Here is a 26,800-nt window from a genome sequence, read left to right as displayed (position 1 = left end):
TCCCCCGCCGGGCGCCGCCGCGTCCCCCGCTCCATCTCGGGGCGCCCGGCCCGCCTCCCACCTGCGTCCTCCCCATAGCCCCATACCTCATCCGGAGAGGCGCACCCAGGCCCCGTCCTGCCCATCCAGCCCGAGAGGTTCTGCGGAGACAGCGTCGGGGGGTCAGGGGGCGCGGGGGCCAGCGGGTCTCCTGGGGCTCCGGGGAGCTTTCACACCTTGATTTCCTGAGCCAGCTGCTGCCCCGTGAGCAGGCGTCTGTCCCACCGGGCCGCGGGGCGCCCCTCGCTCCAGTAGCCCTGGCAGCGGCTCTTGGCGTGCAGGGGGGCCGCGCTCAGCACGTCGGCCACGTAGGCGCGGAGGTGCCCAGCATCGTCATCTGTGTCTGAGGAAGAGAGTCCTCATGCAGAGGCGCCTGGTAAGCAGGACCGGCTTCGGAGGAGAAAGGGGTGTCGGGAGAGGAGGAGGAGGAGGAAGAGGGGGAGGAGAAGGAGGAGGGGGAGGAGGAGGGGAGGAGGACGGGGAGGAGGAGGGGGAGGAGGACGGGGAGGAGGAGAGGAAGAGGGGGAGGAGGAGGGGGGGAGGAGGAGGGCAGGCTGGGGAGGCTTTGCTCCTGGGACACTCACCTCCCGGGCTTCCGTGGCCTTTGCTCGCCCACCGCCTCCTGGGAGCTGGCAGGAGGCAGCAGCGGGCTCGCCTTCCTTGGAGCAGCCCCTGAACCTTGGGGTATTTGCCAGACGACTTCTAGAGAGGAGTGGGGATGTGCTCTGAGCGGGCTCGCTGACAGGACCCCTCCCCGGCTAACTGACCTTCTGCCCCGTCTACACCCCCGCCCCATCCCCTCCCTCACCTTGATGATGTCGCCTACATGCCCCTGCCCCGCCTTGCTGGGGTGGGATGAGTCACGAACTAAGAGGTCCAGGTGCTGGAAGAGAAGGGGTGCTGATAGCAGCAGCCGGGGTGTCGGAGTCTGGGGTGATGAGTCCAGAAACGGGCATCTCACCTGGATTGGCACCATCCCATAATGCCTGCCCATCACCTCGGCCACGTGGACAAACATCTGGGGACGGGGCACAGGGGTCATGGCTGGGCCACTCCAAGGGCTGTGCGTCCCCTCCCCCTGGGCCACTGGAGGACACCCTCCCGGCTCCTGGCCCCAGGACCCTCCTACCTCTCCCCGACCAGGCATGTCCTGGTTTACCCTCTGCCCCCAGCCCCCCGCCCCCCAGTCCTGCTCCAGGTCACAAAATCCTGGGCCAGAGCTGAAAGGCACCGCTGGCCTCACGGTCAGGGCAGGGACAGGGTGCAGCCCCAAGAGCAGCTGTCTCCTCACCTCCAGATATTCCAGGTCTGTATCCTTCAGCTCCTGGAAGGCCGTGAGGATCTGGAACCAAGGAGAACAAGGTGGAAGAGGGTCTGTGAAGGCAAAGAGACACTGGGAAGACCCCGGTGAGGAAGGAGCCCCAGGCAGACCGTGGGGCTCAGGATGTGCGAGCGACCAGCCCGGGGGTCCCCCCGCAGCCTGCAGGGCAGGGCTGGCCTGGCCGCGAGGGGTGGAGGGCAGGCAGGGGAACGGTCCACAGACCTTCAGCTGCCCCAGGGATCTCCGACCCACCTTTAGGACCTTCACACTGACTGGGGGCACCCCCTTGCAGGGGCACCCCCAGAACCTGCGGGGACCCCAGACACAGGAGCCTCCGGGATAAAGCGGACAGTCCCCGGGGCTTGGAGGGCCAGACCGGGCTGGGATGGCCTTGGTGTGGGTGGCGAGAGCGGAGCAGGGCAGGCGGGGGGGCTGGGGGGCCTCACCTGGTAGGAGCTCAGCATGGAGGTGAGGGCGCAGAGCTGGGTCCTCGTTTCCCTGCTCAGTTCAGGGCTCATGGCGTCCCCCGTGTCCACCAGGAACACGGCCACCTGTGTGGAGGCAGGGGTGCACACTGAGGGGTCAGCCTGCCGTGCCCCCCAGGTGTCTCTGCCCGCCTCATCTTCTCGTCCCGGCCCCCAGAGCTTTCCTGCCCGATTCCCTTCTCCGTGAGCCGGTCTGGACTCCTCTGCCCCGTCCCCCCTCACCTTCCTCCCCTCCTTCCCCAGCAGGAAGGGATGGCTCCACATCCAGAGGCCCCTGGTGAGGCTGTTGGCTCCCCACCGGAAGCCCTGCCCGGAGCCCCCTCCCCTCGGCCAGCCGCCCTCGCCGGGCTCCTGTGGGGCAGAGAAGCAGAGCATCCGTTGGCCCATCTGGCCCCCTCCCCTCCCCAAGCCAGGCTGGGTCCCTGCCCCAGCCCCCAGCCCCCAGCCCCCGTCCCAGCCCCGCCCTCACCAGGCCGGGCAGGCCCTGAAGCAGGTGGTTTAGGAGGAAGGTCTTCCCTGAGTACCGCTCTCCCAGGACAGCAAGGAGGCAGACGGGGGTGTCCCTGGCCAGCGGGTGCTTCAGGCAGCGGTTGATGGCCCCCATCCTCAGGATGAGGCCCCCGGAGGCGTTGACGCGCACCAGCAGCAGCGGCTCGGCCCTCACCGCGCAGGTCTCCTGGGCCCGCAGACAGGGCTCCCTGAGCACCCAGGCTGGGGCGCGTCCACCCGAGCCCCGCCTCCCTCCCGGCCACCCCGGCGTGAGGTGACAGCCCCGGTGGGGACGAGGCCAGCGCACCTGCAGCGCGGGGGACAGCGGCCTCCGCGGCAGAAGCCGCATCCTCTCCCCCAGGCCCCGGAGGCCCTTCTTCCGCTGGCAGGTCTTGCGGCACTCGGGGCAGCAGGGCGGCCCGCAGCCGGGGACACGGTGGGTGCTGAAGCACCGCGGGCAGAAGTCGTGGCCGCAGTCCAGAGAGATGGGCTCGCGCGGCCTCTCCAGGCAGATGGAGCAGGCCGGCGGCTCCCGGGGCGCCACAGGCCGGGACCCCAGCCCCAGCTCCAACTTGGGGAACGGTGCGTGGGACCTGGGGGCGGTGTGCGGGGCGCGGGGACCCCAGAGCAGCAGTCAGAGGGAGCCCGAGACGGGGAAGCCTGGATGGAGCCGTCGTGGGCAAGTTCCCGCCCGGGTCTGCCCCGTTTCTAACGGTCCAGGAGGGAAGGATGGGGTGAACAGACAAGATGGTGCACCCTGCCCGGAGCCTGGCACAGACGCCCACGGAAATCCTCCCCCACGGCCTCCTGCTGCGAGGGGAGGGGTCCCTCCAGGGGCCACTGACCTCTCCAGACCCCAAGGGGATCCCTTCTACTACCTCCCTCGGGCAGCGGGGACCATAAGGAGAGGCCTCCCGTGGGGCGGCAGGTGGCTCTTGGAAGATTCCAGCTCTGAGCTGGCATCTGCCTCGCTGCAGCACCCACCTGATTTTCCCGTCCCTCCCTCCACAGCCTGGCAGCCCCAACCTCGCGCTGCCTCCCCTGGGGCAGGCCTCCAGGCCCCAGTCCCGCCGCCAGGCCCTGCCACTTACCAACTGTTCCTGCTGTTGCCCATGAAGCTCTGTTTTCTCTCCTTGGGGAGAAATTGGGGAGAAAAAAAATCCCAAAAATGTTATTTAGAAGGGAATCCAGACTTCTATCTTCATCCTGGATTCCAGGCGCCCCCATCCTCCCTCTGCAGACCCAGTCCCCATCCCCAGGTCTCAGGACCAAAGACTCGCCTGTTTGCCAAGCCGGTGACAAAAGGAAATGACTGACAAGGCAGACCTCGGCATGGGAGGCTGGTGTGGGGAGAGGGTCCGGGAGAGGGTCCGGGAGCAGGGAGGACACCCAGGAGACCTTTGGCGGCGCTGAGGATGGCTTTCCTCCCGGAAGGGCTGGCGGAGCTGTGGCCAGTGGAGGCTGGGGGGGTCTCCCCAGAGGACACAAGTCGGCAGGGCTGGAAAATGGATGTGACAGTCGGGAGAGAGGAGGCTGCCTCTGGACTCACCCCAGGGGGAGGAGACAGGACTGCGGGAACCAGGGCTCCGGAGGGAGGGACGGAGCCGGGCCCAGAATCCCTGGCAGAGGCTGGGATGCAGGCAAGCCGGGGTGGTGAGTCGCCATGGAGACGGGAGGGAAAGATAAGGACAGGGAGGGGGAGGGTGGATGGGGAGGAAGCCACATGGGTGCGCGGTAGACACGGGACTAGGCTGGCACTGCCCCTGCTGGCCCAGCGGGGTTCTTCCGGGGCCACCGGGCAGGGGGTGCAGAAGGCAGGGCTGTGGGAACGGGGAGAGAGTATGACCTGTGCTGACCTAGAGCCACGATGGCCTCCTTCCTCCCATGGATGGTCTCTGTACTGGGCACCTGCCAAGTGCGGGGCCCGTGATGCCACCCCACTGCCTGTGGCCTGCACGTCCCTCCCTCAGGTTGTCCCAGCTGCGGCTTTCCTCAGCACCCTGGGCTGCTCTGACGTCGGCTGCGTGTCCCCTGGTGTCTTCCTCCTCCAGTGACTTTCACCCTCCTTCAAGCTTGTGACAGTTACCCCTGGCCCTTCTAACTGCCTCTCACCCGGGCTCCTCCCATCCACCCCCCAGTTCGCTGCCAGCCCAGACCCCTGGGCACAGCCGACCCCTTGCTGCTCAAACACCTGCCATGGCTCCCTACTTCCACTGGATCGAAAGCCGAAGTTCCTGGTCCGCATCCAAGGGCCTGAACCTTCCTCGGCAGCCCTCCCTCCCCCACCTCCACACCTTCGCCCGGTGCCTGCAGTGGGGCCCCCATCCCTCCTGAGACCCTCGCAGGCCCAGCTCAGGGGCCGCCCCTCCCGCCTGGACGTGATCTTGCCCTCAGGTGGCCTGTGGCTTGTGGACCTGACCCGTGACGGGCTCGGGAGCCGGGCTGAGCCGGCTCAACTCCCAGCTGATCCCTGCGAGCCAGGGCCCCAGGTGCTGCCTTTCACTTCTCTGAGCTCTGAGGGGTCACGATTACATATGGAAAGCCACTTGCCGGGGGTTAAGAGTTATTCTTAAACCAGGACGCAGGGGGGTGGGGTGGGACTCCTACCCTGGAGGCCGTCAGGCGAGACCACCCTCAGCAGGCGGGGATGTCCCTGCAGCCCGGGCTGGGCCTTGCTTGCCGGGGACCGGAGCGCCTCTTAATCAAAGCAGAGACTCGAGCCCTCGAGGGGTTGAGAGCAAAGCCTCACTGGGCGGGGTTCAGGGCCGTGTCCACTGCTCTCCTTCGAGGCCAAGTGGGTTTCCTCGGTCACGCGGCCCCACATCCCTGGCAGACAGATGCGGGGAGAGAGCCTGGGCGCCTGACTCACGTGCACTCCGACCCCTGCCCTGTCCCAGCGTGAGACCCGGGAAGGGACCGTCCTCTGGGAGCCTCCGTTTTCTCATCGCCAGGCAGAGATGTGGTAAAGCAGACAGGCACCCAGCCTTCCCCCAGCAACACTCCCTGGGCACCCGGCCCTCAGGGCACGTGTCCCACTGTGGGACAGGCCCCTGGTGGCCTGGCTCCAGCCCCTGACCTCCTGACCTCTGTTCCAGCTTCTGGGCTGGGAGGAGGGGGCTGGGGTGGAGCCAAAAACCCAGTCTCCAGATGGGGACCCCGTTTGGGGTGACTCTGGGTCCCCGGATGCAGGCAGGAGCTGCTTCACCGACCCCGGTGCACACGCACACACACATATACATGCACACACACATACACATGCACACACACCGTCACACGTGCCCTTCACGTCAATTCACACACACGCACACGGTCGGACACTCCCCCTCACCTGCGCTGCACACACGTGCCTTCACTGCCCTCCCTCGCCTGTGGACCCCAAACAATCATGCACACACGTGAACACGCCACACTTAGACTCACAACTGCACGCGAACCTCCGCACACATGCATATGCTCACTTATGAATGCTTACGCAAACACATTGGCGTGTGCACCAAGGCCTTCACGCTCATGCACACTTACACTCGAGCTCACAGGGACACACACACCCTCTTACCCACAGGCACACGACCTCACCCTCAACCTCACAACCTATGAGGAGGTACCGTTTCACTCTCATTTTACAGATGACGAAACTGAGGCCAGAGAGGTTAAGTGTCTTTCCAAGGTCACACAGCTGTGAGTGACGGTGCTGGAATCCCGACCCAGGCCATCAGTCCCCCCACCCAGCCACCCAGCCACCCCTGTACCCATCCGTCTTCTTATCCATCAGCCTCCAGCGTGTCTGCCCATCCAGTCACCCGTCCTTACGCTTCTCCGTCCAGAGGACAGGTATTCACTGAGCACGTTACACCCGGCAGGACGCTGGCCCTGAGTACAGGCTGGTGAACACTTGGGGTGCCTCCAGTCGAGCAGGGGAGGAAGAAGGGTCTCTAGACGACTCCTGAGTGATACGCTCTCTGCCGAGGGCTGTGGGGAGAGGCGGCTGTGAGCACAGAGCCAAGGCAGGGCACTCGGATCTGGACACGTGGGGAGGCTGGGCCTGAAGGATGAAGAGGAGTGGCAGGCAAAGGTGTGGCAGGTGGGAGGACAACGTTTCTGGCAGGGGGACCGGAGAGGTGAAGGAGGGGAGGCCGGGGGGGCGGCGCACGCGGGCCCCCTGCCTGCGGTCTCAACCCCCAGTCCCTGCCCCGCAGCGCTCTCTCACTGGGCCCAGGAGGCCACCGCCCTGTCGAGCCACAGGCCTCTGGGTGCTGTCAGGTGTGCTGAGCCCCAGACTTAGCTGCCTTCATGCCCAGGACCCTCCACCCCTGCTCTCACCCAGGCCTCACCAAGGCGCGCCTGTGCCAGGCCGCCTCGTGTGAACATCAGAGACCCGGTCGGGCCGCGTCGGGGGAAGGAGGAGCGGGTCCCGGAGCCGTGGGATGACAGAGCTGGAGGGAGGTGCCCTGTTTGGCTGCCATCTTCTAGCTTCGAATAAAGACCAAGTTGAAGCCAAGCATGGTGTGGAATTCCTGCTTTTGTGGAGAGAAAACAAGGTTTCTACTTCCTGGATGGTCCCTCCCAGGGCCACCAGTCCCCTCCCATCAAGGTGGCCCCCGCCCTGCCCTGAGACAGCCGCTGGGATTGAAAGGCCCCCTCCACGCCCCCCCTCCCACCGCTGGCCATGGTTACACGTGGTGTGTAGTTTCCACCTCTGTGTTCAGAGCCGGTGGGCGGCAGTCAGCAGAGGGGCGCCCAGGCCAGCCCTGAACCCTAGGCTGGGCAGGACACAGTCCAGGCGTTGGCAAGGCCAGGCCCACTGTGGCTGCCCAGGACCCTGACCCTGACCCTGACCCTGACCCTGGCTCCACTCCCTCTCCTGCCAGCTGCCAGGGACTTCCCATCGCAGCAGGAAAGTCCCGAGTCCCCAGCCTCCCGTTCGGAGCCCCCAGCGTCAGTTCACCCCCGGCTTCCTGAAATAATTTTCATAATAGAACAACCATCCGGCACCTGCTTAGCAACTTAGGGTCACGATGTCTTGCCAAGAGCTGCCTTCACTGATTCCCACAGCACAGAGACAGCCCTGGCATCTTGAGCTGGGAAACAGGCTTGGGCGTGGGGCGACCATCCAACTGGATGAGGCCCCAAGTCTGGGCCTCACCCAGACTTGGGGCCGCTGGGGCTCAGTCTTGCAGGATGGGTGGGAGTTAACCCCCTTCGTGAAAGGTGCTGGGTGAGGGTGGGTGTTCCAGGCACCGGGAGCAGCCTGTGCAGAGGCCGGGCTGGGCTCAGTGCTGGGGAGTAGGGCAGGGTCCGGGGACCGAGGTGGTGGTCAGCAGAGCACAGACATCGGAGGGGCATGGGGCAGATTTCAGGCTTTCCTTGCATGACAATGGGAACCGTAAACGATTCGAAGCAGGAGGTGTGTGAGGGGATTTGTGTTCCGGAACCATCGCTTTGCCCACACAGACGGACTGCAGGAGACGTGGCTGCTTGGGGTGGCACTTAACTGGGCCTGCAACCCGTCCCCGAGGGACAGCCGTCCAGAGAATTGCTGAGTTTTGCTGTAACAGACAGCAGTCAGAGTCACATGGCCTCCTCTCACAGAAGCTTCCACGGCCTGGGGCGGCCCAATGACATGTGCTGAAGGTCAGGAAAGGAGTAGAGAAGCCAAAATTCCAACACGGGGGACAGGAAGGTGGGCTACAGGGGCAGGACACACAAGACGGGGGCACTCATTGATGTGGTGACAGCAGGTGACAGCGGTGAAGCTGGAAGCCCCCCCAGCGCCTTTCTGAGGTTCGCACCAGTGGGTGGGCAGTCCTTGGTGGCTGGCGGCCAACCAGCCCTCACGCACCATCTCCCCCCAAACCTGAGCCCAGACCTGGCTCCCGGCCCCGCCCCCCGTGCCACCCCGTTCAGACTCCCAGCCGCCCACCAGGTCTGGATCATCCAGGCAATGGGCCAGGACGCTGACGGACAAGGCCACCTGGCCCCTGAGGAGCAGACGCCCCACCAGACTCCGCCCAGCTGGAGCCGGCCCCCCAGACCCCGCCACGGTGAGAGGCAGTGCCTCTCAGCTGCACAGCCAGCCAGACTGAATGGGGCTGGGGCCCCTGCGGTCCAGGCCTCTGTATCCAGACCTCTACTGGCCAGGTGGCCTAGACCAAGGCCACCCCCGAGATGGGCCGGACCAGCTGGAGGGCCCTGGACAGCACCCAGGCCTCGGTTCAAACACCAACCCTGCCCAGCTTGCCGGGCCCCGTCACTCCCCTCACTCAGGCTCAGTGTCCCGTGCGGGGTTACTGCGGAGAGCCCGGCATGCAGATGGTGCTCAATAAATGCCAGCTGCTGATGAGCCGTGGAGGCGAGCCCGGGCTCACCTCACCGTGCCTGCGTCTCCCCAGGCGCCTGCCCCCTGCCTGGGCTCTCAGGCCTCCCTCCTGGGGCCTGACCCCTCCTCTGTGAACTAAAGAGCCGAGAGATTCCTACAGAAGCAGAACCTTCCGGGGTACTTAGGTCATGAGGACGATGCCCCCCAGATAAAGTACTGTTTCAGCAGTTTATTGCTGATAAGAATGATCGCACGTATTTACTGGGCTCCTAAAATATGCTGAGTCCTTTAAACAACAGACTCTCCAGTTCTCCCCGATTTCCTCTAAAGGTGGAGACATTGCTCCACTTTACAGATGAGGAAACTGAGGCTACCCAGGTGCTCATTGCCACGGCCGCCTTCTGCTGGCCTCCCTCCCTGACTCTCTTTCTCTCTCACACACACAACGTTCCTCCTTCCTCTCTCAACCCCCACCCTGGGCAGAAGCAGCAGCCCGGAGCTCAGCAATCCACCACGTAGCCTGTTTGCTGACAAGATGAGTGTGGAGTGAGATTAGGTAACAGGGAACGACCAGCTGACCCTGAGGTCAGGAAGGAGGGTGTCCAAAGGCTGGAGTTTGCTTCTGCTTTCTGACAATGACTCTGGCAGCAGAAAGAGCAGGAGTCCCCACCCAGATCGGAGCAGCTGGTCCAGGCTGCTCGGTCCCAGTGGCCATCCTGCTGCCAGAGGCGCGGAGGTGGTCAGCTGAGAGGCCTGAGCAGGCTTGGTAGCCGCCCATGGAGCTCGGGCCAGCCCTGCCCATCCACAGAGGCCACCAGGGACAGACCAGGGCCTGAGAGCCTCGGCCACCCCTCCCTCCCCCACCTCTCACATACCCACCCTCCACCCCCAGCCAGGCCGGTTTCGGGGTTTTTTTTAATCTATTTATTTATTTTTGGCTGCGTTGGGTCTTCGTTGCTGCGCATGGGCTTTAGACGGGGGGAACATAAAATGGTGTAGCCACTCTGGAGAACAGTCTGGCAGTTTCTTAAAAAACTAAACATGCAACGACCTTATGACCCAGCCATTGCACTCCTGGGCGTTTTCCCCAGAGAAATGCTCCCACAAAATGTTCACACAAAAACCTGTACATGAATGTTTATAACAGCTTTATAAACACAGTTTATGGCAAAACACTGGGAACCACCCAGCTGTCCTTCAACAGGTAAACGATTAAACAAAGCAGCAGGTCCAAATGGAGAGCACAGCTCGGCAGTAAAGGGGAAGGAACCAGTGACACACACAGTGACCTGGATGAATCGCCAGGGAATCATGTTGGACGAAAAGAGCCAAGCCCGAAAGGTTAGATGTTGTATGATTCCATTTATATGACAGTCTTGAAGTGACACAATTACAGAAATGGAGACCAATTGGTGGTTGCTGGGAGGGTTAAGGAGGGGGTAGGGGTGGAGGGAAGTGAGTGTGGCCGTCATGGGGCCGCAGGACGGACCCTGCTGTCCTGGAAACGTCCTGCATCTGACTGCATCCATGTCGTTACCCGGGTTGTGATACTGAAGGACAATTTTACCAGATGTTCCCATTGGGGGAAACTGGGTACAAGATACCTGGGCTCTCTCTGTATCAGTTTGTACAACTGTATGTGAATCTACCATTATCTCAGGATTAAAAGTCTAAGTTAAAAATAAAAGTAAATAACAATCTAAAGGAAGGGTGTCCCTTCCTGCTTAAAATTGGACACCGGCTTTCTGTTGCCCGTAGGGTAGTCTAATGCTCCCTCCCCACGTGGCCTGCTCACCACCTCGAGTCGCCCCCGCCCCAGCCCTCCCCTCCTCCAGCCCCTCGCTCACTCCTCCCAAGCTCGGGGCCACCTTGCCCGAATCTGAACCACGGCGAGCGGCCCAGAGAGGCCCCTCAGCTGACCACGCTCCCTCCGCCGTCCAGCCGCTCTGTCTCATCCTCAGGGCTCTGCCTAGACCCCCGGCCCCCTGTGTGGCCCTCCCGGGGGAGCGGTCCCCTTGCTTGCCCAGCACGCGGCCCCTCAGGGGCCACACGCTGGGCCTGCGCGGAAGGCTGCTGCTGCATGTGTTGGTGGGACCCCAGGACGATCCCGCGAAGAAGCCCCTGTCTGCCGAGGCGCCCTGACTCAGTGTGGTCACCAAGCCCAGAGGGCCACCAGCCCAGCCCCCAGGCAACACAAACCTAGGGGGAGTGGGGCTTTGTCCACGAACATCCACAATGAGCCAGGCTGGAAACGACCCAAGTGCCCACCACGGGACAGTGGGTAAGCAAAGGCGGGGGGGGTCGGGGGAGGCCCGCACGCAGTGAGACCCCAGGGAGCACAGCTCAGACGTGAGGGTCCCCGTGGTCTCCAAGGAGCGCACGGAGCTTCATCTCTGCGGTCACGTCCACGGTCACATCCACTGACTCTGACCAGGTTAGAAAGGAAAACTGACATCCAAAAATGTGTATTTGGGACCTCCCTGGTGGCGCAGTGGTTAAGACTCCGCGCTCCCAACACAAGGGGCCCGGGTTCGACCCCTGGTCCGAGAACTAGATCCCGCATGCATGCCGCAACTAAGGAGCCCGCCTGCCGCAACTAAGGTCCGACACAACCAAATAAAATAAATAAATAAATAAAATAAAATAGTACCCTTACTACAAGACAAAATTTTTTAAAAAAACACAAAAACATGTATTCATCAATTCGCTTAAAATAACAATAACAGGTCACCATGTGCTTACATAAATAACGTATTTCCATAGAAATAACCATATTTGCCAACACAGAAAAGCAGTGAGGACGGTGCCAGCCCGCCTGTCTGCGAGTCTCTGCACCCTGGCTGCACTGCAGCGGCCGGGCTCTCGCCTCTTGTTCTGCGTTCGGTCTTGAGAAGCCTCATGTCGCAGGCTCTGCAAACTCGATCCCACTCCCCGGAAAACCAGGGCAGAGAGTGCAGATAACACACTAGCATTTTTACTGCAAAAATCCTTCCGATCTCTCAGACACCCTGAAGGGGCCTGGGAGACCCTCAGGGACCTGAGATGACACTCTTGAGAACCACTACATAGAACTAGAAAACAACAACAACAACAAGCTATTGTGTGGAGCGAAAAACCAGACGCCGAAGAATATGTGCTGAATTATGCCATTCATAGGAGGTTTGGGAACAAGCAAAACCACTGCAAGATGAGAGCAGTCAGAATAGTGTCTCCCTCGGGCTGGGGAGGGGGACGCACAAACGGGACCTTCTGGGGGCTGGAAACCTTCTGTCTCCCGACCTGGGGGCAGTGACACAGCGGTTCACCCAGGTAAGACTTGGTCGAGCTGCACCCCTGCCCACATGATCGCTAACCTCAATAAAAAGAAAAACTGCAACAGCGGGCTGATACGCCTTGGACTCGGCTTCAGTTTCATTAGAAATGCCAGGACGTGCCCACCCTTCAGTTTGTAAGGATCAGAGGCCACCTGTGGGGGTCCCAGTCCCCAAGGGCATGCCCACTCCCCATTAGAGCCAAGATCACCCTGGTGCAGCCAGGGCAGACCCGGGAGGTCACGGGACACCCACTGGCAAGGCCACCGCTGGACCAGGGAGACTGGGGGCCCGGGTGACACAGCCCTTCCCCACCCCTCCTGGCCCCACTCTGCTGGGTGCTGGGCAGGGCACCTTTCCTGCGCTCTCACCGGGTCTGGATCGGGCAGGGGCATGACAACCAGCTGGGGATTTTCTTCCCCCAGTGAGTCTGTCTTTTGACTCAAGACCAGCTCTCTTTGTAGGAAAAAAGAAGAACGGGCTCTTATTTCTGCCTCAGGCAGGAAGCAGACTTGGTGTAACCACCACGGAAAGACAATTAGGAACTGGGCCTTGGAATTCTCCACGGCCCTCCCTTCCCACTGTTTACTATTACACAAGCCAAAGTCCGTCCTGCATCGACACTCCTCTGACCCTCTCCTGCGTCCCCACTTGTCCTCTCTGCCTGGCCGGCCAGCTGGCGCCCGTCGGGCCAGCTGGCGCCCGTCCCTCAAATGCAGCTGCACACTCCCACCCCAGGGCCTTTGCACGTGCTGCCTCTTTCACTCAGACTGCTCTTCACTCGAATATCCTCACAGTTCCCTCCCTCTGCCCCCCCCCACCCCGCGGTCGGCGCTCCAATTGGCCCCTCTCCCCAGCATCTGTCAGTTAGTCTCTATCGGGTCCCACCCATCTCGTGTCTATAGATAGCCTCTGGGGCAGAGCCGAAGACTCACGTCTGAGCCCACATGGCTCCAGAAGCCTGAAATGTTTCGTGTCTGGTCGTTTACAGAACAAAGCTGCCGACCCAGCCTTAGTCCCTCCTGGCCTCTCACTGAGCCCTCCCGGCCCCAACTTCCCTGCCTTCGATCACCTTCAATCACCAGTTCAAGTGCGTCTTGTTTTCCCTCATTACGTTCGTCCCCACCCAGCAGGCTGCCAGGCGACCCCTGTGTCCTGCTTGTCGTCTTGTGCGTCCCCTCCCCAACGTGGGCAGGTGGCCCACCGGGTCTGCTCCTGGGTGCATCCCGGTCACCCCAGGGCAGAAGTGCGCCAGGCACTGGAGACGGATGCCGAGAGCGCGGGTGTCCATTTCCGTCCCCCTAAACTTCCCGCATCGTGAGCGCCGGGAAGGGGCACGCTGTTCCGCGTGGTGACTGGCGTGGAGAAGGCGCCCCGTAAACACTGAGGGATGCAGGGGTGCACATGCGCGAGGACGTGCGTGTGTGTGTGTGTGTGTGTGTCTGTGCTTGTTCAGAACTGACAGTGGTGACGAGGACCCTTGCTAGACAGAATTCTGTGCCCATCGGTCCTTCCCGTCGGGAGGAATGACACATGGGACAAGAGTCCGGGATTCCAACCCCACGCTCCTCCACTCTGCGGTTTTTACTAAATCATCTCCAGGAAGGAGTGTGAAGTGCAGGGTGCTTCCAGAAAGCAACACCACCCTTGTTCCAGCCTGCCGGCCTCCCCGTGCTGCGTGCAGACCCCCTGCACCTGCCCTGCCTCTCCCCCCGCCATCGCCCCCCAGCGGCACCCCCTCCGGGGTGCTGGGCCCCAGAACCCAGGCTTCTTCCCTCCAGTGCGGGCCAGCACCTGGGCAGACAGCTGCTCCCGCCCCGGCATCAGCACCTCAAGGTGGCTGCTGGGAGGGGGGGGCGGGGGCGGGGGCTGAATCAGGGGAGCGCGGAGGACCTCTGGGGCAGGAAGACTATTCTAGACGATGCTTCGATGGCGGATACACGTCATTATACGTTCATCTAAGCCCACAGAGTGTACAGCACCAGGAGTGAACCCTCACGTCAACTATGGACTCTGGGCGAGGATGACGAGGTGTGGGTGCAGGTCCCGTCTGGTGGGGTCGTTGCTGGGGGGCCGTGTGCGTGTCAGGGCAGGGGTACGCGGGAAAACCCTGTGCCTTCCTCTTGGTTTTGCTGTGACCCCAAAAGTACTCTAAAAAAACAAACTCTGGTATTTTTAAAGGAGCAATTGTTGAACTGTGTGCTTACAGCGCGTGGATTTTACGATCTGTAAATTATACCCCTGCAACCGAGCAGGAAGGACCCTATGGGGCCTTCCCAGGAAAGACCGTCCCAGACCATGACCTCTGCCTGCCTCTTGTTTGCAGAAAAACTTTAGCCTCCTGGGCTTTCCCTGAATTCCAAAGAATAAATTTAATCAGAGAAGTGAGAAAATGCAGAAACAAAGGAAAAAAGTCAAGCAAGACGAAATAATAATAGTTTAGCCATAAAACAAAGTCAAGGCCCTTTAGTTCCTCCTCAAGGGCAATAGATAACATCCTGAGCCGTATCCTTGAGCTGTTCTGCAGATACTGAAAACCCCCCCACCAGGTGGAAGAAGTTAACTGCATGCTGACCACCAACACGTAGACCCCAGACAGGTTGGAACCTGGAGGTTGACTGAGATTCCGGAAACATCACCCTGTTATCTCACCACCAACCAATCAGAAGAATGTCCAAGAGCTGATCACACACCCTCGACCCCCTCCCTCACTCTGTCTTTATAAATCCTCCGTGAAAGCCCGGAGGGAGTTCGGGTTCTCCTTGTGGCCCTGAAGTTAACGCTGCACTTTCCTTCACCACAACCTGGTGTCAGCAGGTTGGCTTTAACACTCGTGGGCGAGCACACCTGAGTTTGGGTCAGTACCACCCCCATAAATCATTTTTAGAATTAAAAACGCAGATGGAAAATGTCAGAGAAAAGATAAGAACAAGTAAGGATCCATTCGGGAGGCCCAGTATCAACTAATAAAATAATCGGGAAGAGAACAGAGAAAACGGAGGGGAAGTAAACAGGAATGAAGAGGTGACAGAGAAAAGCTTTCCCAGGAGGAGGACACAAGCCTCCCCGCGTGGAAGGGCCACACGGCGAAACAGGAGGAACCACCGGACTCCTCCGACATCAGGGTGGGCACTGCTGCTCTCCAAAAAGGGCCTTCAAGCACCCTTTTCCCCCGAAGATGTGCACCCGTTCATTCCATTACGTTAAAACCAAAACCCCAAAACCTCCATCTGTGTTTCCTTCCCAGCACGCAGCGTCCACACAATTCACACACCGAAATGAAGCCACGCTCCTAAGTTACGTGAGCCCCAGACACCCCAACCCCAAGGGCCTCCGGGTCCACCTCGAAGGTCTGAGCCCAGCACCAATCCGCCCCCCGCCCCCCATGCGTCTTCTCTCGGCCACATTCTGAGCTCCGTCCGCTGAACTTGCCCCAAACCAGAACAAGGTGTGTGTGGGGGGGGGGGAACACCACCAAATCCCTCCTAATTTCCCCCCTTTCAAGAAGGAAAACACGGGAGGGAAGGAGCCCACACCCCGCACGGCCCCCATCAGTCGGGACCCATGCTGGCGACACCTCTCCCGCGTGGCCCCCTCCCCGCCCCCCTGCCCACCACACACCTGTCATCACGGCACCTTCTCAGGTTCTCCCCTCTGGCTCCAGGACGGCTGAGGTTGTGTGTCTGTTCACCGCTGCCTTCACGGGGGTATGCGCTGGCCTGTGTCCCCCCGAAAGTCACCTGCTGAAGCCGACCCCAGGGCGGGCCTGATGCGGTCTGACCTGACGCCCCAAGGGACACCACACCCTCGTCCTGCGGTAACCACCAGGGCCCTGCCCCTTCCCACGGCCTCTGGGGAGGGGCCCGGGGCCGGCAGCTCAGCCAGACCCCTCCTTCCTTCCGACAGGCAGCCCCGTCTCCCTCGGAGCGCGGCTCATTCTGCCTGGGTTGGAGGACATACCCTCTGCTGCGGGAGATGTGGGCGTCTCGTCCTCAGCTGTGGTCTGAGACACTCCACAGGCTGCTGGGCTTTCAGGACAAAACCAAAGACCTTGTGTCACCCAGGGTCCTGGCTGGAAACAAAGGCAGACTCAGCTGTTTTGTAGAGCATTTCATGAAGGGACGGTCACCTGGATGTGGGCCTTAAGGAAACCAGCATGGGGGGTGTCGAGGCGCCCGGGGCCCTCCCGGGCTGCAGGGATAAGGGGAGGAGATGGGTTGTCAGGGCCAGTGAGGCGGTTACGGGGGGGAGCCGTCCCTGGGGGTGCGGAGGGAGCACAGCCACGAGCAGACTGCGGTCCTGGGCAGGACAGGGCCTGGGGGGACACCCGAACCCCTCTCCCCCCACGTCCTGCCAGGGCCTCCCACTGGCCGAATCCTGCTGGAAGCTGGGGCCACAGGAACAGTGGCGCCCTGGGGACAGAGCAGGACGGAGAAAGGTGGAGCAGAGAGGCGAACGCCAAGGGGGTGGGCAAGAGACCCATGCAAGGCCCATGGGATGGGAGCCCTCACCCCCTGGAACCAGCTCTGCAGCAGACGGGCTGTCCAGTGGGCAGCAGCGTCCTGACAGACCGTCCCCTCCGTGCCCACCACTCCGCAGCCTCAGAGCCCCCTCACTGCCACCCACCCCCACTCAGGCAGCCGCCTCCCCCAACAACGCCGGTCAGAGAAGCCCCTCACCTACCGCAGGGGCGTCTTCCTCAGACACCTAACAATGGGCAGAGCAAACCAGGCGCCAGGAGGGCCGAGATCCAAGCTCAGGGCTTGCGGCCCCAGCGGAGCCAACATGACTCAGCACCTCGCCTGCAAAGTCACGGCCAGCCAGCCTGGGACCCGGGACCAGAGGCCTCCGGGTGACCCGCGCCCCAAGAACGGAGTCCCCCTGCCCCTGCTCGAGTTAGCCCCTCCCAAAGTAGAGCCCAGGGCCGTGCATTAGATCAGCTAAACCAACCAACTGCACCCTCATTCCAGGCAGGGGGACCCCCAGACACGGGAAGAAATTTCCATGCTGGGCAGCCAATAAACGTGCCCATTGATACGGGCCCCTTTCCGCGCGTCCAAGGGTTTCCCTCAGACACTGTCTTCAGAGGGAGGACTGACTCACGGTACCTGTGGCCAAATTTCTTTCCCTGAAGAGTTAAACCAAGCCTCAACCACACCCAGCAAGCACAGTGCCTGCTTTGCACACCCACATACATTAAGTTTTTAAGAAAAAACTAATAGGCAAAATATGATTGATACTACATCATTGCTTAATTCTCTTTCCTTTTTTGTTTTTGGTTTGTGTTCTTTCGGTTTTGGCGGGGGAGGGGTTCCTATGTTTATTAGTTGTACTCAGCAGAAGTCTGATACTTGACTTAGGACATGTTTTATTATTTGTTTTGATGACTGACTTTTCATTATTTTCCTTTCTGTAGCCTGTGCTAAAATTAGCTGGCATTTGCTGAAAAGAGAGATGTTTTAGGATTAGATTCAGCTGTGTGTAACAGGAAACAACCAAAGAGGCCTAAACTAGATAGAAGTTTCTTTCTCTGCCACATAAAAGAGGGCTAGAGAAGGGCAGTCCAGAGCTGGCTTTGGACCTGCTCCACGAATCCTCCCTGATCACCTCCCACCACCCCCTGAAGGGGCCTCCTCCTCACTGTCCAAGGTGGCAGCTGGAGTGCCAGCCATCATGCCCAGGAACAGGACAGAGGGCTGGAAGAAGAGGGACTAGCTGCTGCCTTTGCCCCACATCTGTTTGCATCTTCTTGGCCAAAATTCAGACATGTGGCCTCACCAAGGGAAGCTGGACAATCAGGCCAGCTAAGAATCAGGACCTCACTACTCAGGACTAAGGGAAGAATGGCTATCGAGAGGAAGGCTACCATCTCTTCCACAGACAAGGATAAAAATCACACTTAAAAAAAAAAAAAATCACACTTAAGGCAATCCGTTCATGGAAGAACAATCACTACATTTATGATGATGACAGCACATGTTTACCAAACAGATACCAACTGTGGGCCCTGTGCTAGGCATCTGATGCCCAGCCCTCACACAGGCCTCTGAAGGACAGACCATGACCACACTTGTTCTACAGAGGAGCAAACCGAGGCACGGAGAGGCTAGGTGACTTGTCCGAGGTCACCCAGCTAACAGGTGGCACAACTTGGATCTGAATGCAGGCAGCTGGCTCCAGATCCCCCAGGACACGCACCTACGAAGAGACAACTCTCACCAGCACTTACAGAACCGGGGCCAGCGGGGCGCACCCAAGGGGCCGCGGACTCGGGAGTGAGGAGGGGGCCCGGGGCCAGAGCTGCTCTCTCACTCTGAGCCTCTGCACATCTCATCCACTCTACAAACGCTCGTCCCCGACACGCGTGACGGGTGCGATGAACTGTCTGGTGCCTGTGTTCGCGGCTCCGTGGGCAGCCAGCACACGGCAGCTGCTCCGAAGACACCTGACCTGTGGGTGGACGCAGGGTCCACGCGGGGTCGAGACGCAGCCCCTGCCCTCCGGCGCTCAAGGCCAAGTAAGGAGATGCCAGGCGGCCCCGCGGGGAACAGAGCCGGCTCAGGCGGGGCCTCCATGCGACGAGCCTGGTGTGGCCGGGCTGTACTTTGTGAGTCACGAGCAGTCAGGGGTAAGGCCCTCGACGTAGGCCTCAGCCACACTTCACATTTCTCTCAACTCCAAGGTGAGAAGTGTAGGCTCAGCCCTGAGGCCACAGGGGGGCTCGAAGCAGGGGGTGGCAGAGCGGCCCCCAGGGGAGACTGTCCTGGCAGCCTATGCCGAGGACTCTGCCAGACTGGGGCAGGGAAAGGGTGGCTGGAGGCTGAGGGGGCCGGACAGGAGGAGGTGGTCTTTCAGGGCTGAGGAAACTGGCTGAGAGGGGCCGAGGGGAGACTGAGGTGGGATGGGAGCCGAGTGAAGGCATTTGGAAGAAGGGGCTGTGGCACGGGGAAGAAAAACAAAGGAGGCCTCTGGGGGAGGGGGAAGGAGGGGGCCTGAGGGGTGCTGGAAGGGGCCCTGGCTCAGGCTGGCGGAGAGCACTTGGATGGCTGCAGGCTGTGCTCACGGCTCAGCAATGTCCCGGGCCTGCCAGCATAGTCTGGCCGCTGCCCCTGCCCCCCAGCCCCAGCCCCGGGTCCCACATCAGGAGCTCTGGAGCTGCCCCCCACCCCACCTTCCACTCCCCCAGAATAGGCCTCGCCTCCCCAGAACCCAGACATACCCCCCCAACCTCAGCCTTTCCCCAGCGACGACGGCTAATGAAACCCAGGCCAGGGAAGGAGAGGGAGAAAATAAACAGACGTGGGCAGGGGGGCCGTCGGGACGCGGGGCAGGGGCTGGGGGTGCCAGGCGGGGGGAGCCCCGGGCCGGTCTGAGCCCTGGGGCGCGGACTTCGCCCGCTTTGCCCCGCAGGCCTAATGAGGCCCAGGTGGTCCCTTGGCCGGGGCCCACCTCCCGGCGCCACGGACAGTGTAAGTGGATGCTGGTTCCCTGCCGGGGGAGGGGAGAGGGGGCTCTGCAGCCACAGGGGCGGGGCCGGAGCGGCTGGCCGGGGGCCCAGCACATAACTCTGGGCCGGCGCAGTCTGGGGCGCAGTCTGGGGCAGCAGACACCCAGCCGCTCGGAGCCCAGCTGGCAGCATGAAGGTAGCGGGCCGGGGCGGGGGCCTCAAGGCCACAGGGGACCGAGCCCACCCTGCAGACAGGGCCCTCGCCAGGCAGGGGGCTGTGAAGGGACGGGGCGCTCACGAGCCTGCCCCAGGGGAGGTGTGGAGGCAGAGGCGCAGACCAGGGGCTCCTGGCAGGGCTGGTTCGTCTGAGGGGCAAATGCAGAGGGGGCGGGGGCTCTGGGGCTGGGCGGGTGACCCTGTTCTCCTGTCGCCAGGCCCTTCTGGCTCTGCCGCTGCTGCTGCTTCTCTGCACTGGCCCCTGCGTCTCCCAGGTCTTGGGGATCCGGGGAGATGGTAAGCTGCCGCACTCCCACGGCCCACAGGCTGGGCGAGGGGGCTGTCCCGAGCAGCGCAGCTGGGCAGCTGGGAGTCGGGCCCCAGGGCTGAGCCTGTAAGAGGGGGCAGGTGGGCGAGACGGTACGCGCCCCCAGCTCGGGGAAGGAGGTGAAGGGGGGGCCGGGGGGGCGGAGGTGGCTGGCGTGCCTCAGGCCCCTTCTCCTCACCCCGCCCCCAGCTCTGGAGAGGTCGTGCCTACAGCAGCCCCTGGACTGCGACGACATCTACGCCCAGGGCTACCAGGAGGACGGCGTGTACCTCATCTACCCCTCGGGCCCCAGCGTGCCTGTGCCCGTCTTCTGTGACATGACCACCGAGGGTGGAAAGTGGACGGTGAGTGGAGGGGGGGGCGCGGAGGCCAAGCCGCACGGCTGTGAGCCTGTGACTTCGTCTCTAAAGCAGGGACGATACCGCACAGTTTGTGAGCCTCTGCCACCACAGACTCCTAGATGCTTAAGGTACGTTAGTGCCTGCAATCCTCACAATAATCCTGGGAGCAAGGTTACAAATGAGGAACCAAAACCCAGAGAGGTGCAGTAACTTGCCCAAAGTCACACAGCTGGCGCCAGACTCAAGCCCAGGCGTCTCAATTCTAGAACGCTCCCTTCACCTCTTCCTGCTCTCGGTGCCGGCACGCGCCTCATCTCGGCCCCCGGCTCGGTCCTCTCACGAGCCGCCTCAGCCTCACAGGGTCCGTGCCCGGGTGAGGCCCCAGCCCCCGGCCCCTCGAGCGTCCAGGCCCATCCTCTCTGCTCCAGGTTTTCCAGAAGAGATTCAACGGCTCAGTGAGCTTCTTCCGGGGCTGGAACGACTACAAGCTGGGCTTTGGCCGCGCCGATGGGGAGTACTGGCTGGGTAAGGTGGGGCCCGGCAGGCTGGGCGCCCCCAGAGCCAGGTCCCCGCTGACCGGCACGCCCCCCGCCCCCTCCCAGGGCTGCAGAACCTGCACCTCCTGACACTGAAGCAGAAGTATGAGCTGCGGGTGGACCTGGAGGACTTCGAGAACAACACGGCCTTCGCCAAGTACGCCGACTTCTCCATCTCGCCCCACGCGGTCAGCGCCGAGGAGGACGGCTACAGCCTCCACGTGGCGGGCTTCGAGGACGGCGGGGCAGGTACCCGCTCCCGCCAGCCGCGGAGGGGCCGGGGGGAGGCCGGGCTGCCCCCGCGCCCAGGCGGCCCCGCGAGCTGCGGACGCACAGCTAGCCCGCGTCTGGCTCGGAAGAGGCCCCGTCCCCAGGCTGCCCCTCCCCTCCGCCAGGCGACTCCCTGTCCTACCACAGCGGCCAGAAGTTCTCCACCTTCGACCGGGACCAGGACCTCTTCGTGCAGAACTGCGCGGCCCTCTCGTCGGGCGCCTTCTGGTTCCGCAGCTGCCACTTCGCCAACCTCAACGGCTTCTACCTCGGCGGCTCCCACCTCTCCTACGCCAACGGCATCAACTGGGCCCAGTGGAAGGGCTTCTACTACTCCCTCAAGCGCACCGAGATGAAGATCCGCCGGGCCTGAGGCGCCGGCCCGCCTCGAGACCCCGCCCCCCGCTCTGCCGCCCCGCCTCGCGGCCCCGCCCCCGCCCCGCCCCCCTCAGCGCCCGCCTCTCCCGGGGGCCCTGTGGCTCCAGCCCAACCGCTCCCCTCACACCCTCGACGCCCACCTCTCGGCCGGGCCTGCGCTCCCCTCCACCGGCTACACGTCGGCGGCCTCCCAGACCTCCGGAAGGCACCGCCACCCGGCCTGGACTCGGACCCCGTCCGGAAGGCTGCGGGCCGGTGTCCCACCTTAGCCGGCTTCCCGACTGCGGCCTCCGCCAGGGCCCCGCGCCGGGAGCCCGGCGGCGCAGTCCGACCCACTCGCGGCACACGCCAGGCCACCCGCGTGTGGCCGCCACCGCCGCGCCCTAGCAGTCCCGCCAGCCAGCAGAGACGCTCCCGTCCTTCAGCTCCCTGCCAGCGGCGAGCACCACGGGCCCCAGCCCCGTCTCACGCTCGCGCTCAGCTTCCCCCGCCTGCCCGTCCCAGGCACCCGAAGCTCGACACCCAAACCGTATCTCACCCCGGCTACCGCAAGCCACACTAGAACAGCCGCAGCCAAGGTAGGCACAGATTGTGAGGTCCCCCCACCCGCCCCGGGGGTGCGTCTGACCATGCGCGGTGGCAGAGGGCAACCTCTGTGGGGAGTGGAGGTCTTAATAAACCTCAGGAGCTGAATGAACTGGCCCTGGCTGTTGTGCACGCAGATGCGTTAGCTTGGCCCCCAAGCGCTGGTTCCCCGACTGATGGCACCCTGCCCTCAACTCCAGGAACACGCCCTGGAGACAGGCACTAAAGGGAACCTTGTATTTCACAGGCTTCGTTTCGATGGCAAAAAAAATTGTGTAATAATAATAATGTAATAATAATAATAATAAAAATACAATACTGAAAATTATCGCTCGGGGGGGTAGGGGTCGCCCCTCCTGCCGTGGCTCGTGCTGGCTCAGGTGGCCGCTTAAGGCCGCAGGGTGGGTCTGAGATGAACCTGCAGAATAACCCGAGCTGAGCTTCCGCTGTCAGGCCCGGGGCTCCAGCCCTCGGGAACGGTCCTGCGGATCTTGGAGCTGGGTCTGCCCCTGGCAGCAAGGCACAGCCTGCGGGCCTCAGGGCTCCTGGAGGTCAGGCAGGTCAGCCAGCAGCATGGGGGAGCCCATCTGGATCTCACGCTGCAGGGACTCGATGTCGGCAGGGTTTATGCCGTGGCCCTCGAGCCAGTCGGCAAGCAGGGAGGCTGAGAGCGAGGCTGAGTCGGCCTGGCTGAGGGCGGCAAGGGGGAGAGTGGGGTGAGGGGCTCCTCCTGTGCTGGAAGCCCCTAGCCACAGCTCATTTCGGAGTCCCGGCCCAGCTCTTACCCGTCCTGTGGCCCGTCAGCCACGCCCATGTCGAAAGACTGGTTTAGGAATTCCTCCAGGTCAAAGCCAACGCCATAGCCCGCTCCACTGCCCTTTGGGGTGCCGGAGAACACGGGGGGCAAGGGGTCCTCCACCTGCAGGGGATGATGGCAGCTTACAACGCGGGAACCACCCAGAGCCAACTGAGGTCTGCAGGGCACCCCACCCTGACACTGCCCTCACGTGGGCCTGGACACCTGCGGTGACACGGCCCTTGCGTGGGCCTGGACACCAGCCTCAACAAACACTGAGTGCGGGCTGGGGTCTCCAACGGCCGGCTCGTCAGCGCTACGCTCCTTCTGCGAGCGAGCAGGCAGGCTAGGAGAGCTCGAGCCCCGTCTGCCGCTCCGCTCCATGGGACCAGGACACACCACAGCCTCTCCTGCCCCTAACGACCTCCCAGGCCCGCCTCCCCTGGGCTCAGATCCAGGCATCCCCACGGCTGGGCCTCTCCCCTCACCTGCGACTTGGACAGCTGCTGGGTCACCAGGGTGACGTCGGGTGATTCGGAGGTGGAGGGCTGAGGGGCCCCCCCGGGGTCTGGAGGGGGTGGGCCAGAGGGGAAGTAAGGCAGAACGCTCAGGGCACTGGGGCCAGGCAGCCCAGGGGGTGGCCCCAGCGACTGGGGGGCCAGGAGGCCGGAGGAGGCGGCGGTCTGGGGTGCAGCAGGCGCAGGCCCAGCGGGTGGGCAGGCAGGCTGCGGCGGTGGGCCCGCGGGCTGGGCTGCAGGGCCCGCCGGCGGGCTGCGGGGCCGGGCTGCGGGGGGCATGGGCGCGGGGGCCGGGGGCCGGGCCATGCGAGTCCAGCGCTCCAGCAGGCTGCGGTCGTTGTCGCTGAGCACCAGCCCGGCCAGGGGGTCGGCGGAGGGGCCCCCGGAGGCCCCGGCCCCCCGCTCCTTGCGCTCCCGCTCCTGCCGCCGCTTCTCCCGCTCCTTGGCTCGCTCCTGCCGTCGCCGCCGCTTCTCCTCCCGCTCCCGCTGGCGCTCCTGGGCTGTCACCGGCTTCCGAGGCTCGGGAGCTTCCAGGGGGGCGCTGGGGCCATCTGCGGAGAAGACGGGAGGGTGAAGGTAAGAGCCTGTCCAGGCCTGGGGCCCCTCTGCCTCTTTCTCCCCAGCCAGCCACGGCCTCTGCCAGGCACCTCGGAGCCGGCTCCGCAAGGACTTGAGCAGGGCGGCCTTGAGGGCAGCCTTGGTGTTGTCTGAGATGGCTCCCTCCCTCTTTGGAGGGGCTGGTTCACTGGCCGGCGGGGGCGGCTGCAAGGTCAGATCGATGGTGTCGGGCGCAGGGCCAGGGCATGGCAGTGGGGCCGGCGGAGGGGACTCCATGGCACAGTCCCCGCTGGGAGCCCAGGGACTGGGCATCTCAACATCGGGGCAGCCGGGCTCACTGGCCACAGGCTGTAGGGAAGGCTGGAAGCGGATCTGCTGGCGGATGCCCTCGCGCCGTGCGTGGAAGTCTTCGATCTCGGCCACGATGGCCTCCTTAATGCGTTCCCGTGTGAGGGCTTCGCGGTCAAAGGCAAAGTCAAAGGGCGGGGCGCAGTCAGGCTCATCATCGGGGTCGTGGTACTTGGCCAGGAAGGGGTGGCGAAGGGCGGCAGCTGCTGAGATGCGGGCACTGGGCTCAAAACGCAGCATGCGCCCCAGCAGGGAGAGGGCCTGGCGGTCGGCACCCGGGTACACCGTCTCCCAGGGCACAGGCTGGCGTGGCGGCAGGCTCTGGATGTAGGCCCGCACCCGCTCAGCCCCCACGGCCTGAATCACGGCTGGCGACGGGGTACCCAGCACCATCATGATCAGCTGCAGCTGGTGCACATAGTTTTTGCCTGGGAAGAGCTGGCGGCGGGCCAGCATCTCCCCAAAGATGCAGCCCACAGACCACAGGTCAATAGCCTGCGTGTACTCGTGCAGCGAGAGCATGAGTTCGGGGGCACGGTACCAGCGCGTGGCCACGTACTCGGTCATGAAGTACTGGTGCTCGGCGGGCGAGGTGCACAAGCCTCGGGCCATGCCAAAGTCCCCGATCTTGAGCTCACAGTTCTCATTCACCAGCAGGTTGGAGGGCTTGAGGTCGCGGTGGATGACCTGAGCCGAGTGCATGTACTTGAGGCCCCGCAGCAGCTGGTACAGGAAGTAGCGCACGTGCTCCAGCGTCAATGGCTGCGAGGAGTGGATGATCTGGTGCAGGTCACTCTCCATCAGGTCCAGAACCACATAGCTGAGGGGCAGGGGAGACAGGCAAGGGCTGTCTTGCCCACCCTCCAGCCCCATCCTCACCACGCCCTCCCGCTCCAGACAGGTCATGGCCTTACTCTCAGACTCTGTAGGGGCCACCCACAGGGTATGAAAATTCTAGATTCTCTACAACTTGTCCATTAACTTAAGTGAAGTGAAATCGCTTTTCTCTCTAGATCTAGTTTCACCATCAGAGCAAAGGTCGGGTTGGACTAAACCAGGCTGGCCAACGTGTTTAGTTCGGGAGCCCTCTCCATCGTTTGGTAGTGGCTGCTTGAAAAACTATGATGACAACTGTAAAGGCTTCTCCATTTTCTGTAGGACAGTGTTCTGTGATTGACTAGTGATGTCTGCTATGGGAATAGAAAGGTACAGATATAGAATGAACGTCCTACGTTTGCCACGCTACATACCGAGGTCCTATAAAACTGTTACTTCTGCACTTTTCTAGAGGAATCACATGTATCCCTGGCAAAGCCCTAAGGGAGCACTGATCCTGGAATCGCAGGAATTTTCCCAGCCTGCCCTCCATTAGGTTCAGCTACCCTTCTAGAACTTCGGCAATATGGCCCCAGCCTTCAGAAAAGGTCGCTGCTCGGTCTCCCTCTTCCATCCCCACTCCTTACACAGATTTGAACTCGCCATAAGGCACAGTGGGCCTCAGGATGTCCTTGATGGCAATGATGTTGTCGTGCTTGAAGTGTTTGAGGATCTTCAGCTCCCTGAGGGTCCGCTTGGCATTGGTCACCACGTCAAAAGCATTAGGGATCTTCTTAATGGCCACCTGCTGGCCTGGGGAACAGGGGAAAAGCAGATGCCACAAGGTACCTTGGTTAGCTGCAGAGTAGCAAAAGGCCCCTTTCAATACCTCCCTTTGCGGATGCAAGTGACAACAGCTACCACTTACAGAGCACCTACTTTGTGCCAGGCTCTGTACTAAGCATAGTACATACGTTATCAGATTTCCCCGTCATCTCCTTCCTGAGGCAGGTACTCATAGCTCAGAGTTACAGATGCGGAGGCCTGGGCTCAGCAGCTTGCTGGGCGTTGCACAGCTAGTTAGTGGTAGACTCTAGACTCTCACACCTGTGCTCACTCTACCTCCCTACACTCTGCATCTCAGACCTCATCCGTCCCGCCACCAACCCCGAGCACCAGTCTCTGGCTCCAGAACACACTCTGGAGAACCTCCATTCGGGTCTAACCCGGACTGTCACCTAAGGAGGAAGTAGGCTGACGTGCTGGCAAAGCCACCAAAGTTTCGGAGACCCGAGCCCAATACAGAGGCCGGCCCCCAGAGGCACCCAACCCATGCTTGCTGACTTGACCCAGAATTCACATCCCAGCGGCCCCGCTGGCTGCTTGGGACGGGGCGGGTCTCAGCCCCCGGGAACCGGTTTCCACACGTGCGAGCAAGGCCGGGCGGGTCGCTCACCGGTGAGGCGGCGGCGCGCGGAGGACACCACCCCGTAGGCCCCGTTGCCGATGGTCTCGATGATCTCGTACTCGTCCCCCACGTCAAAGGTCACGTCGAAGGAGCGCGCCTTCAGCAGGGCCAGGTTCTTGGCCGCCACGGAGGCGGCGGGGCCGGTGGGTTCCGCCTTCCCCGGCCCGGGGGGCTCTCCGGAGCCGTCCTCGCCGTCGTCCTCCTTCAGGGGCTCAGCCATGGCGTCTGCGTGGG

At 62.5% G+C, this 26,800-nt stretch overlaps 3 protein-coding genes and 1 long non-coding RNA gene across 6 annotated transcripts in view; 2 read left to right on the top strand and 2 right to left on the bottom strand.

Annotated features, from left to right (window-relative positions):
- Nucleotides 1–3,742, bottom strand: part of RNF112 (ring finger protein 112) — a 5,192-nt gene extending 1,450 nt beyond the window's left edge. The window contains exons 1-12 of the mRNA XM_057535359.1: nucleotides 3,615–3,742; nucleotides 3,426–3,466; nucleotides 2,642–2,927; nucleotides 2,315–2,521; nucleotides 2,068–2,196; nucleotides 1,807–1,911; nucleotides 1,331–1,381; nucleotides 1,001–1,057; nucleotides 848–922; nucleotides 624–741; nucleotides 216–382; nucleotides 87–140 (exon numbers count right to left, since the gene is read on the bottom strand). Coding sequence (XP_057391342.1) covers nucleotides 87–140; nucleotides 216–382; nucleotides 624–741; nucleotides 848–922; nucleotides 1,001–1,057; nucleotides 1,331–1,381; nucleotides 1,807–1,911; nucleotides 2,068–2,196; nucleotides 2,315–2,521; nucleotides 2,642–2,927; nucleotides 3,426–3,466; nucleotides 3,615–3,668 — 1,344 coding nt within the window. The 5' untranslated portion in view covers nucleotides 3,669–3,742. The remainder of the gene's footprint in view (nucleotides 1–86; nucleotides 141–215; nucleotides 383–623; nucleotides 742–847; nucleotides 923–1,000; nucleotides 1,058–1,330; nucleotides 1,382–1,806; nucleotides 1,912–2,067; nucleotides 2,197–2,314; nucleotides 2,522–2,641; nucleotides 2,928–3,425; nucleotides 3,467–3,614) is intronic.
- Nucleotides 326–6,743, top strand: LOC130705851 (uncharacterized). The gene is made up of 5 exons (XR_009006231.1): nucleotides 326–415; nucleotides 1,337–1,446; nucleotides 5,961–6,012; nucleotides 6,107–6,165; nucleotides 6,659–6,743. It is a non-coding gene; the product is annotated as an uncharacterized LOC130705851 (long non-coding RNA).
- On the bottom strand, nucleotides 3,610–26,800 carry MAPK7 (mitogen-activated protein kinase 7). 3 transcript variants are annotated; one of them, XM_057535357.1, is made up of 12 exons: nucleotides 26,555–26,800; nucleotides 25,746–25,911; nucleotides 24,024–25,102; nucleotides 23,347–23,927; nucleotides 22,848–22,981; nucleotides 22,481–22,752; nucleotides 15,922–16,033; nucleotides 15,583–15,701; nucleotides 7,327–8,019; nucleotides 6,666–6,848; nucleotides 6,145–6,303; nucleotides 3,610–5,160 (listed from the first exon to the last, which is right to left on the bottom strand). In XM_057535357.1, exons 1-6 carry the CDS (start codon nucleotides 26,784–26,786, stop codon nucleotides 22,599–22,601), a joined length of 2,346 nt encoding a protein of 781 aa, XP_057391340.1. In that variant the 5' UTR covers nucleotides 26,787–26,800; the 3' UTR covers nucleotides 3,610–5,160; nucleotides 6,145–6,303; nucleotides 6,666–6,848; nucleotides 7,327–8,019; nucleotides 15,583–15,701; nucleotides 15,922–16,033; nucleotides 22,481–22,598. The 3 variants fall into 3 exon arrangements, with proteins under 3 accessions (XP_057391340.1, XP_057391339.1, XP_057391341.1); XM_057535356.1 differs by lacking the exon at nucleotides 7,327–8,019 and having other exon boundaries at nucleotides 3,610–3,832; nucleotides 15,583–16,033; XM_057535358.1 differs by lacking the exons at nucleotides 7,327–8,019; nucleotides 15,583–15,701; nucleotides 15,922–16,033 and having other exon boundaries at nucleotides 6,666–6,851.
- Nucleotides 19,543–22,487, top strand: MFAP4 (microfibril associated protein 4). Its single transcript, XM_057535360.1, has 6 exons — nucleotides 19,543–19,604; nucleotides 19,843–19,921; nucleotides 20,142–20,296; nucleotides 20,722–20,818; nucleotides 20,896–21,078; nucleotides 21,225–22,487. The coding sequence occupies exons 1-6, from the start codon at nucleotides 19,599–19,601 to the stop codon at nucleotides 21,470–21,472; spliced, it is 768 nt and encodes a 255-aa protein (XP_057391343.1). The 5' UTR covers nucleotides 19,543–19,598; the 3' UTR covers nucleotides 21,473–22,487.

The sequence above is a fragment of the Balaenoptera acutorostrata genome, chromosome 20, assembly GCF_949987535.1.
Source record: "Balaenoptera acutorostrata chromosome 20, mBalAcu1.1, whole genome shotgun sequence".
Classification (NCBI taxonomy): Eukaryota; Metazoa; Chordata; class Mammalia; order Artiodactyla; family Balaenopteridae; genus Balaenoptera; species Balaenoptera acutorostrata.
The sequence above is the reverse complement of the archived record's forward strand: the minus strand, read 5'-3'. Positions and strand labels throughout refer to the sequence as shown.

Coding starts and splice junctions, on each gene's coding strand:
- MFAP4 (XM_057535360.1), top strand. Junction 20,297..20,721: donor CCGAGGGTGGAAAGTGGACG/GTGAGTGGAGGG, acceptor TCTCTGCTCCAG/GTTTTCCAGAAGAGATTCAA. Junction 20,819..20,895: donor CGATGGGGAGTACTGGCTGG/GTAAGGTGGGGC, acceptor GCCCCCTCCCAG/GGCTGCAGAACCTGCACCTC.
- MAPK7 (XM_057535356.1), bottom strand. CDS start 26,786: ATGGCTGAGCCCCTGAAGGAGGACGACGGCGAGGACGGCTCCGGAGAG. Junction 25,103..25,745: donor TATGGCGAGTTCAAATCTGT/GTAAGGAGTGGG, acceptor CCTGCCCCTCAG/CTATGTGGTTCTGGACCTGA. Junction 22,753..22,847: donor GCTGACGGGCCACAGGACGG/GTAAGAGCTGGG, acceptor TGCCGCCCTCAG/CCAGGCCGACTCAGCCTCGC.